Raw genomic sequence first — 12621 nt, forward strand, 5'->3', positions numbered from 1 at the left:
TAAATGGTGGTGTGAGGATTTGAATCCAGGCTCCAGGGTCCACTTTTTCAATCACCATACTAAACCACATCTTTCAAACAAAACAAAGTGCATGCGTTTATATAATTTACATCTAGTACATTTTTAAGTTTGCATATATTTCTACTTCTGGAAATAGATTCAGTAAGTTGTCTTCTACCTAGTGTGTTCTTTTTCCTTTAGACATTAACAAGAATGGAAAACATCAGTTACTAATAAGTTACTAACCATTTTCACACATTAGATATTCGAAAAAGTAAACATCTGTTGTTTAAAAATATTTACAATATATAGCAATACCCTGCCTCTGACATATGACTGCCATTTTGAAATGATCACTGTACAAAAGCATATTACAATAAAAATATATGCACACATACATAGGAATACTAACTACTTTTTTGTATTTTATTTTTTTTAATTTTTTACTTTTTTTTATTATGTTCAATTATAGCCAACGTATAGCACATCATTAGTTTTTGATGTAGTGTTCAACTAGCTACTTTCTTAAAAAGAAACTGCACCATTAAACAATTATACCAGATACTGAGGTAGTGTACAAGAATTTTGAAATAATAATTACATACCTAATTTTTCCCTGTTCTGTCAAGTCTCCATCACTATGCAATATTGTAGTTAACAATCTTAAGGTAGATGTTCCTGATTTACTGTGATTATTTTTCATTCCAAGGAGCCATCGAACCATCATTTTAATAGCCTGAATCTATTCAAAAGACAAATTGACAAATACAACATTACTACATTTTAAAGAAATTCTGTATCAACCTTAAAAAAAGTGAAATGGTTTTAATGGATGCTTTTTAAGAAAAGTAAAGGAAAAAAGAATCATTCTTTTCTGCATATATCAAGATAACTGGATGTCTTAAAGATGTTTTACCCTCCCACCCAGGCAACTGACAAATGAATGATTTAACTAAAGACTGGTTCTTTTTTTTTTGTTTCCCCATCATAAACTCTATTCTTTAAACTCACAGTAAAATCATGTTAACTTCCCTGGTCAGAAAACTTAATTTCCCAACTGCAAATTATATTCCCATTTTTTGTGCTACATTTTATAATTACGAAGTACTTAAGTACTTCAAACCCTGTTATTGCCTCTCATATTTCCAACAACTCTTTTTGATGGGGTGCATATTACCTCTTTTTCACATATTATTTTAGCTTTTTACAGATCTATGGCTCAGGAGCTAAGTGGGTCTTGAACAATGGCATGTGGCAGACACTCTTCAGATCCCTTTTCTGGGCCATTTGTTAAGCATGAGCTTAACTGCAGGAAGCCTGCCTTCTAGTCCAGTGCTGCTTGACTAAACAAAACTGCTGCTTGATACCAATGCTGAGAAAACAGGTTTATGCTGGAACTCAGAAGCATCAAGCATCATTCCATCAGCTACTCTATAGGTCTACAGAAACAGTATTAGAATCTGAAGCTGGAATAACATGACAAAGTATTTCCTAATATAAAATATAAACCAGTATACACATACATACACAATATGAATGGATTTACACGAAACTACAACTAGAAAAACAGTATTTAATATATTTGTTCCTGGCCTACACACCTTGGACAGTGGATTGAAATGAGATCTACGTCAGAGACTGTAGATCATTTTAGTAAATCAATACTCTCTACACTAGCAATAAGCCGTCTTTTATGTATTACTTGTAATTCAAGGAATAACAGGTTGAACTTTTTAAAAATCAAAATAAAAAGTTTTATCAAATTCCACGGAAAAGATAAATAGTCTTAAAACCTAGATGACCATCTTTGCTGAACAGGAGATGCACACAAGAAAATCAGAAATGTCTTTTGCCATTAAAAGGTTGATAACTAAGAAGCAGCAACACAGAGGCAGTTTCAAACACTTTTTTTTCCCCCAAATCAGATTATGTGCAACTGCCCATAGGGCCCCAGGTTTCTCATTATTGCCCTATACTCTCAGAGTACATGGGATGATGTCGTACAATAAATATAAAAACTCGGATGATTTTAATAGCCATATCTTTATAACAGGAATAGAAATTTTAACACCTTTAATGATAATACAATCTAATGAGTGTATTAAAATAAATAGATCTATATGCATATCACTCACTTTGACCATTGTCTCAGGAGAAACTTCTTCATCTGGAACCCAAAGCTTAGTTGTCTTTTTTCCTGGGAGCTGAACAAAAATGAAGAACTTTAAAACATAAATAAGAATTTTCATCTTTAATTAATTTTTAGTGAATGAATGAAATCTTTACCTTCTGCAGTGACAGTCATTACAGATGACTAAAATACCTCATCTATTTCTCAAAAAGGTTCAAAGACTTATCTTCGCTAGCACCCACATAAAGCACTTACACATCCATCAGCAGTTGGTTCTTTTCAGGTGTGAGGTAGGACTGACTTTAACCTCTTATATATACTTCCTAACTTAGCCTTTGAAAATAACGATTCAATTATTTAAGGTGGCTGGCAAGGAGTAGGATAAAAATCAATACAGACAAAAAGCATAGTTCTTAAACAAGGAAAAAGGTATATACAAAATATCTTGAGCAGAAGAAAAATTAGAAAGGTTTGCAGTTGACTGTAGGTAAGAAAGAATATGCACTAGTATCTTCCTACCTAATTCCCACCAAAATGGCAACACACACACACACACACACACACACAGAGGGTTGGAAAACAAAAAGGTCCAAAAAGAAGACCAGAATCTTTAGAAAAAATTTTAAAACACAAAATATACAGTAAAAATATTAACAGGGCTAGGTTTATATCTCCATAAAAAGCACAGAAGGGAAACATCCTCCAAAAAAGTTAGATTTTTTTTTTTTTTCAGCACAATCACAGAATAATCCTGAGATGATAGAGGGCAGGGATTTCAAGATGTACATTTACAGTGGCAGCCAGGAAATCAAAGTAAGGTGACAAAAGAGCTGAACCCAATCTTGGAACACTGGAGATCCAGTGTTACCGCCAGCTGACAGGAGTGATTTCCAGAGGCAATCTAGGAAACAAATCAAATAGCAGCTCAGGTAACCCTCTGGCAACAGGATAGGAAGCCCCAACATCCAGAAGGCAAACTCATGAAACACATATAGCTTAGGATGCACTTCCTTTCAGAACTGCCTTCGAAGTAAAAAGTGGAAATAATGAAAAAGCAATCACATTAGAAATGTTCTGATGAAATTTCTGAACTAAGTATATTAAAAAGATCCTGAAAGATTCCATGGGGAAACCTTCCAAAAAAGAAGCAAGAATCAGATCAACTTCAGATTCTCAGCTGCAAGACTAGATGCCAAAAAACAATGTTCTGGATTTTCTGCAGCCAAGTACCCTGAAACACAGGATTCTAGTACTCAAGAATAAGGAAAAAAAAATATTTTTAGCAAGCTAGGACAGAGAGAAAGTTTCCAAATTATAAGCCATTTTGAAAGGATTATTCAAAGATATACTCCACTAAAATATTTAATTCATAAGAAAAAATTCAATCAGCATATATTACAAAATAGAAAAAGTTATTATAAATAAAACCAACAGACTGTCAGATGGTTCAAAAATAATAATATAAAACCAAAACAGATGCAACAAAACCAATGACAGAAAATCTAAAAATAATAGGATGAAAAAATATACTAGTCAAGATAAAAAACATGAAACGGAATATGGATTTAATTAACAGGATATTGAAGTATTTTTTTAAATCTTACACAATAAGATATAAAATTCATGAACATTTGGACAACCAGCAGAAGAATATCAAAATAAATCAAAACAAAAATGATTAAAAAAAAGAGTAAAGATAGAAAACTTCACTACCACAGAAGACTTGACTATACCACTTCCAAAAAAACTGATAGATGAAGTTGAGATGAAAAAATGGTAAGTAGAGGAAGCACATATAGAAATATAAGGAAATTAATATAGAGATAAAATATTCAAGGATTAGAAAATAATCAAAACTGGCATTCTCTTTTTAAAAAGATTTATTTATTTTAGTTTAGAGAGAGAGAGAGAGAACACGTGTGTGCATGTGTTGGGGGCAGGGGCAGAGAGAGATGGAGAGAGAGTCTCAAGCAGAATCCCCGATGCGGGGTTCGATACCATAGCCTAGCAACTCAGGTAACTCAGCTACTGCTTGAGTGCAGAGCCTGACGTGGGGCACGACACCACGACCCTGAGATCATGACCTGAGCCGAAACCAAGAGTTGGAAACTCAACCAACTGCATCACCCAGGCATCCCCAAAATGGCATTCTTCAGAAATAATTAAAAATAAGGAGAAAAAAGTTTAGCAAGAAAGATGAATAGAAGATCAAAACTATAAAATAATTCTCCAAATCAACCACAAACATAAAAATGTAATTTAAAAAATCAAAGTACCTAGCAAAGTTGTACAAGAAAAATTTTAAATTTTCTTTACAAAGAAAATTACAAAACTTTAATGAAAGACATCCTGTAGATGAGCAAACAAAGCAATGGTAAAGAACAGAGGCTATACACCCTATAACTGGTAACAATGCAGAGGACTGAAAGAAAGAGGTTACTCAATAACTTTTGATGGGAAATTTGGTTGTCCTATGGGAAGTAAAAAGAAATGAAATCCTTAAGTTATAGCATACAAACAAACAAATCAATTCCAGATGGATTAAATTTTTTAAGTGTGAAAAGAAAATCTTAAAACTTTTAGAACATATGGGAGACTATTTTTATGACACTAGAGTAGGGAAGGATTTCTTAAGGATGTAAAAAGCACTAACTACAAAAGAAAGGAATGATAAATTTAGCTACGTTAAAATTAATAACTTTTGTTCAAAGGACACCATAAAAGGAGTATAAAGACACACCATAAATGAGATTTTTATTCATCTTTTATGAAGATATTGCAACATATACCTGAAAAAGTATTAATGTGTGTAAAGATTACCTATGAGGAAAAGACAAAAAGCTCGGGAAAAAAAGGCAAAAGACCTCAAAAGGAATTTCATAAAGAGGCAACATGAATGGTGACTAGACATAAAAAATCAGTAACCAGAGAAATGCAAATTAAGACTATAATGAGGGGCGCCTGGGTGGCTCAGTCATTAAGCGTCTGCCTTCGGCTCAGGTCATGATCCCAGGGTCCTGGGATCGAGCCCCGCATCGGGCTCCTTGCTTGGCGGGAAGCCTGCTTCTCCCTCTCCCACTCCCCCCCGCCACTTGTGTTCCTGCTCTCGCTATCTCTCTCTCTGTCAAATAAATAAATAAAATCTTTAAAAAAAAAAAAAATTAAGACTCTAATGAGACACTATTTTCCAACTTTTAGATGGGCAAAAATTAAAAGATCTGACACTAATGGGTACAATATACTGCTAATAAAAAAATAAGTTTTAGCAATGATTTTGACAAGTAATTCAGGAATAAAACGAAAAGTTAAATGTGTGTAGACACTGTTATTCATCAATTTCACTCGTATAAATATAACCTAGAGAAATTCTTGCTCATTTGCATCATGAGGCCTCTCTAAGAACCTTCACAGGAGCACTGTTCTAAAGAGGAAAGAAATGGAAATATTCCAAATGTCCACAAAGAGAATAAATATAAGAAATTTCACACAGTGATATATAATACAGAGTAATGAATCACACACAGCTAGATGCAATAACAAGGGAGGGTTATTCTAAGAAACAAATGTGTAATGATAAAGGCAAGTCAGCCAAGAATATGTATGGTATAACTCATAAACCTCAAGAATAAGCAAAATTAAACAAGTATGCTACTCAGAGACATATATGTGCTAAAGTGGTGTTCTGTTCTAGTTAGGGAATAATAAATCCCAATTCAACACAGTAGTTACCTGGGGCCGAGAAGAAACAAAAAGAAAAGTTTGGAAAGTAATAAACCAGGAGCTGACAGTTCGTAAATGTTCACTGTATTATTATAAAACAAGTTACACAAATGTTAAATATATATTCCTTTATACATATCAAATACAACATTAAAATAAGACAAATTAATGGGTTAAAAGAGGTGAAAGTTCTGTTCTGGCAAGAGCTAATTAGGTTTTTTGAACCTATCTTCCATTGGAACAAATGGAAAGGCTGGATAAAAGATCTTTTTAAAAATCAATGTGAAGGTGATAAAAAAGCTACCAAAGCAGTGAGAATTTGCAGGGCAACGTTTCAAAAGAGGAGACAAATCAAGATTTGAGTTTGGTCCTAGGATTGCTTTTCTCATACAAACAATAACTGATTCTGAAAGTGAAAGAGACTTACAGGTTGAGTAATGTTTTCATCACTGTCACAGAGCAGGAAGGAAAAAAATTGGAATTCTGGGCCCAATAAAGAACAGAGTCCCTGTTAAACACCCTTGAGTTCCGGGTGGCTCCCTAACAAATATACCCTACACATAAGGTGACCAGAAAAAGAATCAGCCTATCAAAAACTGAAGCCCAGCTTCCAGTCAGTGCATTCTTGCCTGGACCAAACTGATCTGACAATAGCTCCACAACCTGTCAGAAGGAAAAGTAAGTTGTCTCCAGAAGAATTACAAAATCATTCAGGTCCTCAAATTATCTGTAACATTTTTCATATGCAAAGTCTACCATGCAATCAAAAATAACATGTGTGGGTGCCTGGGTGGCTCAGTCAGTTAAGAGTCTACCTTCGGCTCGGGTCGTGATCCCAGGGTCCTGGGATCAAGTCCCGCATCGGGCTCCTTGCTCAGCGGGGAGCCTGCTTGTCCCTCTGCCTGCTGTTCCCCCTGCTTGTGCTCTCTTTAAAAAACAAAAACAAAAACAAAACAAAACAAAACAAAAAAACGTGTGTAAGAAAAGATTTTACCAAAAAATAAGAGAAAAAAACAGACAAGACAAAGAGAGCCACAGGAGGTCTAGAAATTAAGGCTGATATAAATGTTAACTTAATTAAAGAAGTTCAACAATTAAATGACAAGATAGAGAATTCTGGCAGGGAACTAAAAGCTATATTAAAAACTACAAAGAAATTATAAAATTGAAATATAAAATAAGTGTAATTAAGAACTCAACGCATGGGCTTAACATAGGATTAGACAAATATGAAGAGTGAATTAGTGAATTCAAATGCAGGTCAGAAGAAAACAAAAAATGATGCATGAACACGGAGAAAAGTACATAAAGGTGTCAAACAGCTGGATCACAGCAAAAGAAATTATATGTTTTGAGTGTATAATTAGAACTGCAATAAGAGAGGAAAGAGAACATGAAACAAAAACTATTCAGAACACCAAAGCTATACATTCAAGAAGAACTACAACCCCCAAGTAGGATAAATACAAAGAAAAGCACACCCAGACACATCATTGTGAAACTGGAGCCAATGCAAAATAGAAAAGATTATTCAAAGCAAAAGGAAAACCTTCAAAGGAGCAAGACTCTCAGCCGATTTCAAGAGAAAAGAGAAGAAAATGGAAAATAATGGTATAATATTTTCAAATTACTGAGGGGAGGAAATATACCACGCTAGAATTCTAAACCTGGACAAAATATCCTTTAAAAAATGAAGGCAAAGTAAAGACATTTTCAGGCAAATAAAAACCGAGAGACTGCATCAGCAGTAATCCACACTAAAAGAAATACTTCTTTTAATTCTTCAAGTATAAAGAAAATCATCACATAGACAAAAAGGAATGAAAAAAGAAAAGGGAAAAGATGTTGGTAAATCTAAATAAACACTAACTGTAGAAAATATAATAGTAATGGTCCTGTGTGACCAAGAGCACAAAAAGTATAAGGAAACAAAGGGAATTAAAGTATGCTAAGGTTCCTAAAATACTGAACCTGCTGTCCTGAAAGTTTAAGACATGGTGACTACAGTTATTGTGTATTTGATAAGTTGCTAAGACAGACTAATTGATACTGGCGTTCAGAAGTCAAGGGAGAATGCTGTATCCTCTAGGACAACCACTAAAAGAATAGGAAAATGTAAAAACCAAGTCAGTAAAGGGGAAAATGGAATAAAAATATTTAATCAAAAACAAGGAAAGAAAGAAGGGTAAAATGAAAAGAGAACTGATAAAACAAACTGAAAATAAAAACCAGATGGCCGGGGTGCCTGGGTGGCTCAGTAATTAAGCATCTGCCTTCCGCTCAGGTCATGATCCCAGGGTCCTGGGATCGAGCCCTACATCGGGCTCCCTGCTCTGCAGGAAGCCTGCTTCTCCCTCTCCCACTCCCCCCGCTTGTGTTCCCTCTCTCACTGTCTGTCAAAAAATAAGTAAAATCTTTAAAAAAACCACAAAAAACAGATGGTGAATTAACCCAAATCACTATTTACGTTACATGTAAACAGACTAAAAAATAAAAGACAAAGTTGAAAGAAGCATGCCAGAACTAGGTTCACTGCAGTGTCATATATATGCCATTTAGATCAAGTTTTCAAGTCCTCTATTGGGTACTATTAGTCCATCCTTCCCTCTGAGACTGAGAGGAAGATAAAAATGTCCATTATCACCACTTCTATTGTTTTGAAGGTCCTGGCCAAGGTATGAGGAAGAAAAAGAAAGAAAAGGCATTAAGAATGGAAAAGAAAAAAAGAAGCTGTCTTTATGAACAAATGACATGACTGTGAAAAGAGGAAATCCCCCAGATGCAAGAACTAGTAGAATTAAAAATTGCCTTTAACAAGATCCTAGGGTAAAAGTCAATATAAAAATGAAGTAACTTCATATCCATATGCCAACAAAACACAGTTAGAAAATAAATATTAAAAATTTTATTACCTATAATAGTATTGAACAACACAAAATGCCTAGGAACATACTTAAGAAAGCTAAGACATCTACACAGAAACTTAGAAACATTATCCAGGGATATTAAAGACTAAGGCATACCATCTTCATGAAACAGAAAGCTCAGGATTAGAATACCATGTTCACAGAGTGAAAGGTGGTATTATGATGATGATGCCTGAAATTTATAATTCAACACCAGCCCTATCAAAATTCCAGCCAGGTATGTATATATGTTGGGTTGGAGTGGTACAGGGAGAAGTGTCAAGCTGATTCTAAAATTTAGACAGAAACAAAACAAAATAAAACAATTTAGATAGAAATGCAAAAGGCTAACAATAATCAAAACAACCTTGAAAAAGATAATGATGACGATGATGAAGCAGCGGTAATAGCAGCAGTTGTCACTGAAGGCATCTGCAAGGCTTAAGCTACTAGATAGTAAAACCTGTCAAAGCACTCTTGAGAAAGAACAACAAAGCTGGACATATCATGTTCCCAGATTTCAGACTATACTACAAAACTACAGTAATCAAAACAGTATGGTACTGGCATGAAAACAGACACAGAGATCAACAGAATAGAACAGGGAGCCCAGATATAAACCCATGTACATATGATCAATTAATTTATGACACAGGAGGCAAGAATATGCAGTGGGGAAAGGACGGCCTCTTCAATAAAGAGTGTTGGAAAAACTGGACAGCTACATGCAAAAAAATGAAACTGGACCACTATCTTACACCACATACAAAAACAAATTCAAAAGGGAAAAAGATTTAGATATAAGACCTGAAATCATAAAACTTCTAGAAAACACAGGTAGTAAGCTCTTTTACACCAGTCTTAGCAATATGTTTTCGGAACAGTCTCCCCAGGCAAGGGCAACAAACACTAAAATATACAAACAGACAATATTAAACTAAAAATCTTTTCCACAGTAAAGGAATCATCAACAAAAAGAAAAGGCAACCTACTGAATAGGAAAAGATATTTGCAAATCATACATCGGATAAGGGGTTAATATCCAATATATATAAAGAACCTATACGACTTGACAGCAAAAAACACAACCCAATTAAATAATGGGCACAGAGGGTGCCTGGGTGGCTCAGTCAGTTAAGCGTCTGCCTTCAGTTCAGGTCATTATCCTGGAGTCCCAGGATAGAGCCCCACATTGGGCTCCCTGCTCTGCGGGGAGTCTGCTTCTCCCTCTGACCCTTCCCCCTCTTGTGCTTTCTCTCTCTCTCAAATAAATAAAAAAAATCTTTTTAAAAAACGTTTAAAAAAAAATAATGGGTAGAGGACTTGAATAGACAATTTTTCTGAAGAAGACATACAGATGGCCCACAGGCACATGAGAAGATGCTCAACATCACTAATCATCAATGAAATGCAAATCAAAACCACAATGAGATATAACCTCACACCTATCAGACTGGCTAGTATCAAAGATCCATGGAATAGGCTGGTAGGGCCCAGAGGCAGGGGTAGGTGGGCAAAATGGCTGAATGGGGTCAAAGGTACAAAATTCCAGTTATGAAATAAATAAGTCATGGAATGTAATGTACAGCATGGTGACTACAGTTATTGTGTATTTGATAAGTTGCTAAGACAGTAAATCTTTAAATTAGATTTTTCACAGGAAAAAAAATTTGTAACTGTGTGGGATGGATACTAACTAGGCTTATTGTGGTGATCGTTTCACAATATATAAAATATTGAATCATTATGTTATACACATCAAAATAATATAATGTTATGGGATGCCTGGGTGGATCAGTCAGTCAGGCATCTGCCTTCGGCTCAGGTCATGATCCCAGAATCCTGGGATCGAGTCCCGCATGGGGCTCCTTGCTCTGCAGGTAGCCTGCTTCCCCCTCTGCCTGCAGCTCCCCCTGCTTGTGCACACGCTCTCTCTCTCTCTCTCTCTCTCCCTGTGACAGGTAAATGAATAAAAGCTTTTAAAAAAAAAAAAACTTAAAAAAAAAATGTTATATGTCAATTATTTATTTATTTATTTATTTGAGAGAGAGAGAATGAGAGAGAGCAAGCACATGAGAGGGGGGAGGGTCAGAGGGAGAAGCAGACCCCCTGCTGAGCAAGGAGCCCGATATGGGACTCGATCCCGGGACTCCAGGATCATGACCTGAGCCGAAGGCAGTCGCTTAACCAACTGAGCCACCCAGGCGCCCTGTTATATGTCAATTTAGCTCAATAAAAAAAATTAAAGGACAACTTAAAAGACAACCTACAGAATGGAAGAAATAAATGCAAACCATGTGTCTGACAAGACACTTGTATCTAGAATATATAAAGAACAATTAACGCTCAAAAAAAAATACAACCTAAAAAATGAGCAAAGGACTTGTATAGTCTTTGCTCCAAAAAAGATACACAAATGGCTAATAAGTACATCAAAAGATGCTCAACATCATTAGAGAAATGCAAATCAAAACCAAAAGGAGATACCACTTCACACTCACCAGGATGGCTATAATCAAATTAACAGAAAATAATAAGTTGGCGAGGATGAGGAGAAATTGGAACTTTCATACACTACTGGTAGGAAGGTAAAATGGTGTAGCCTCTGTGGAACACAATTTGTCAGTTCCTCAAAAAGTTAAACACAGAATTACCATATAATCCAGCAAAGGTATATACCTAGGAATATATCTAAAGAACTAAACACAGGTATTCAAACAAATACTCAAACACAAAATTCATAGCAGCACTTTTCACAGTATTCAAAAGGTGGAAACAACCTAAATGCTCATCAATGAATGAATGGATAAACAAATTGTGATAAATATATACAACAGAATATTATTCAGCCATAAAACGGAATGAAGTACTGATACATATTACAATGTGGATGAACCTCAAAAACATTACGCTAAGTGACAGAAGAATGACACAAAAAGTCACATATTGTATGATTCCATTTATAAAAAACATTCAGAATAGTTAAACCCATTAAGACAAACAGGAGATTGGTGGTTGCCCAGGGCTGGGGGAAATGAGGTATGACTGCTTAATGAAAATGATCTGGAAATAGACAGAGGTGGTAGTGAATGTACTAAAATGTGACTAAAATTAACCACTTTATGTTATGTGAATTTCACCTCAATTAAAAAAAAATGCAGCAGGGAAGACAGTCTTTTCAATAAATGGTGCAGGGTCAGATGGAAATAAAACAATGAATCTTGACATTTATCACATACCACATATAAAAATCAATTCTAAATAGATTATGTAGCTAAATGTGAAAGTTAAATAAATAAAGCTTCTGGAGCAACACTGTCTAACAGAACTCTGAGATGCTGGAAATGTTCTGTGCTGTCCAACACTAGCAATATGTGGCTAGTGAGCACTTGAAATGTGTGAATACATTTACAATTATATTTAGTTTAAACTTAAACAGCTACGTGTGGTTAGAGGCTTGTATATTACCATACTTCTAGAAAACAATACAGGGACTATTTTCACAACCTTGGGGTAGACAAAAAGGACAAGTACTAACTAAAAAGAAAATAACGGGCTTTGTTAAAATTAAGAACTTTTTTTAAAGTTTTTTTTAAAGATTTTATTTATTTGATAGCACACAAGCAGCGAGGGGGAGGGGCAGAGGCAGAGTGAGAAGCCGGCTCCATGACGAGCAGGGAGCTGGATGCGGAACTCACTCCCAGGACCCTGAGATCATGACCTGAGCCGAAGGCAGACCGCTTAACGAACTAAGCCACCCAGGCGCCCAAATTAAGAACTTCCGTTCATCAAAAAACTCCACTAAGAGAGTGAGAGAGCAAGTTACAAAGTGGGAAAAGGTATCTGCTAAACATACTGCCAACA

General features: G+C 35.3%; 1 protein-coding gene across 11 annotated transcripts in view; it reads right to left on the reverse strand.

Annotated features, from left to right (window-relative positions):
- Nucleotides 1-12621, reverse strand: part of PDS5B (PDS5 cohesin associated factor B) — a 201093-nt gene that overhangs the window by 41897 nt on the left and 146575 nt on the right. For all 11 annotated transcript variants that reach the window (XR_010410041.1, XM_064586217.1, XM_064586223.1 and 8 more), the window contains 2 exons: nt 2136-2204; nt 606-742 (listed from right to left, as the gene is read on the reverse strand). Coding sequence is in view for 10 of the 11 variants with exons in the window: in XM_064586217.1 (XP_064442287.1) it covers nt 606-742; nt 2136-2204 (206 nt within the window). In the remaining variant the exon portion in view is untranslated. The remainder of the gene's footprint in view (nt 1-605; nt 743-2135; nt 2205-12621) is intronic.

The sequence above is a fragment of the Mirounga angustirostris genome, unplaced genomic scaffold (assembly GCF_029215605.1).
Source record: "Mirounga angustirostris isolate CCGP_5_RB_7025 unplaced genomic scaffold, mMirAng1.0.hap1 SCAF_3, whole genome shotgun sequence".
NCBI classification, from domain to species: Eukaryota; Metazoa; Chordata; class Mammalia; order Carnivora; family Phocidae; genus Mirounga; species Mirounga angustirostris.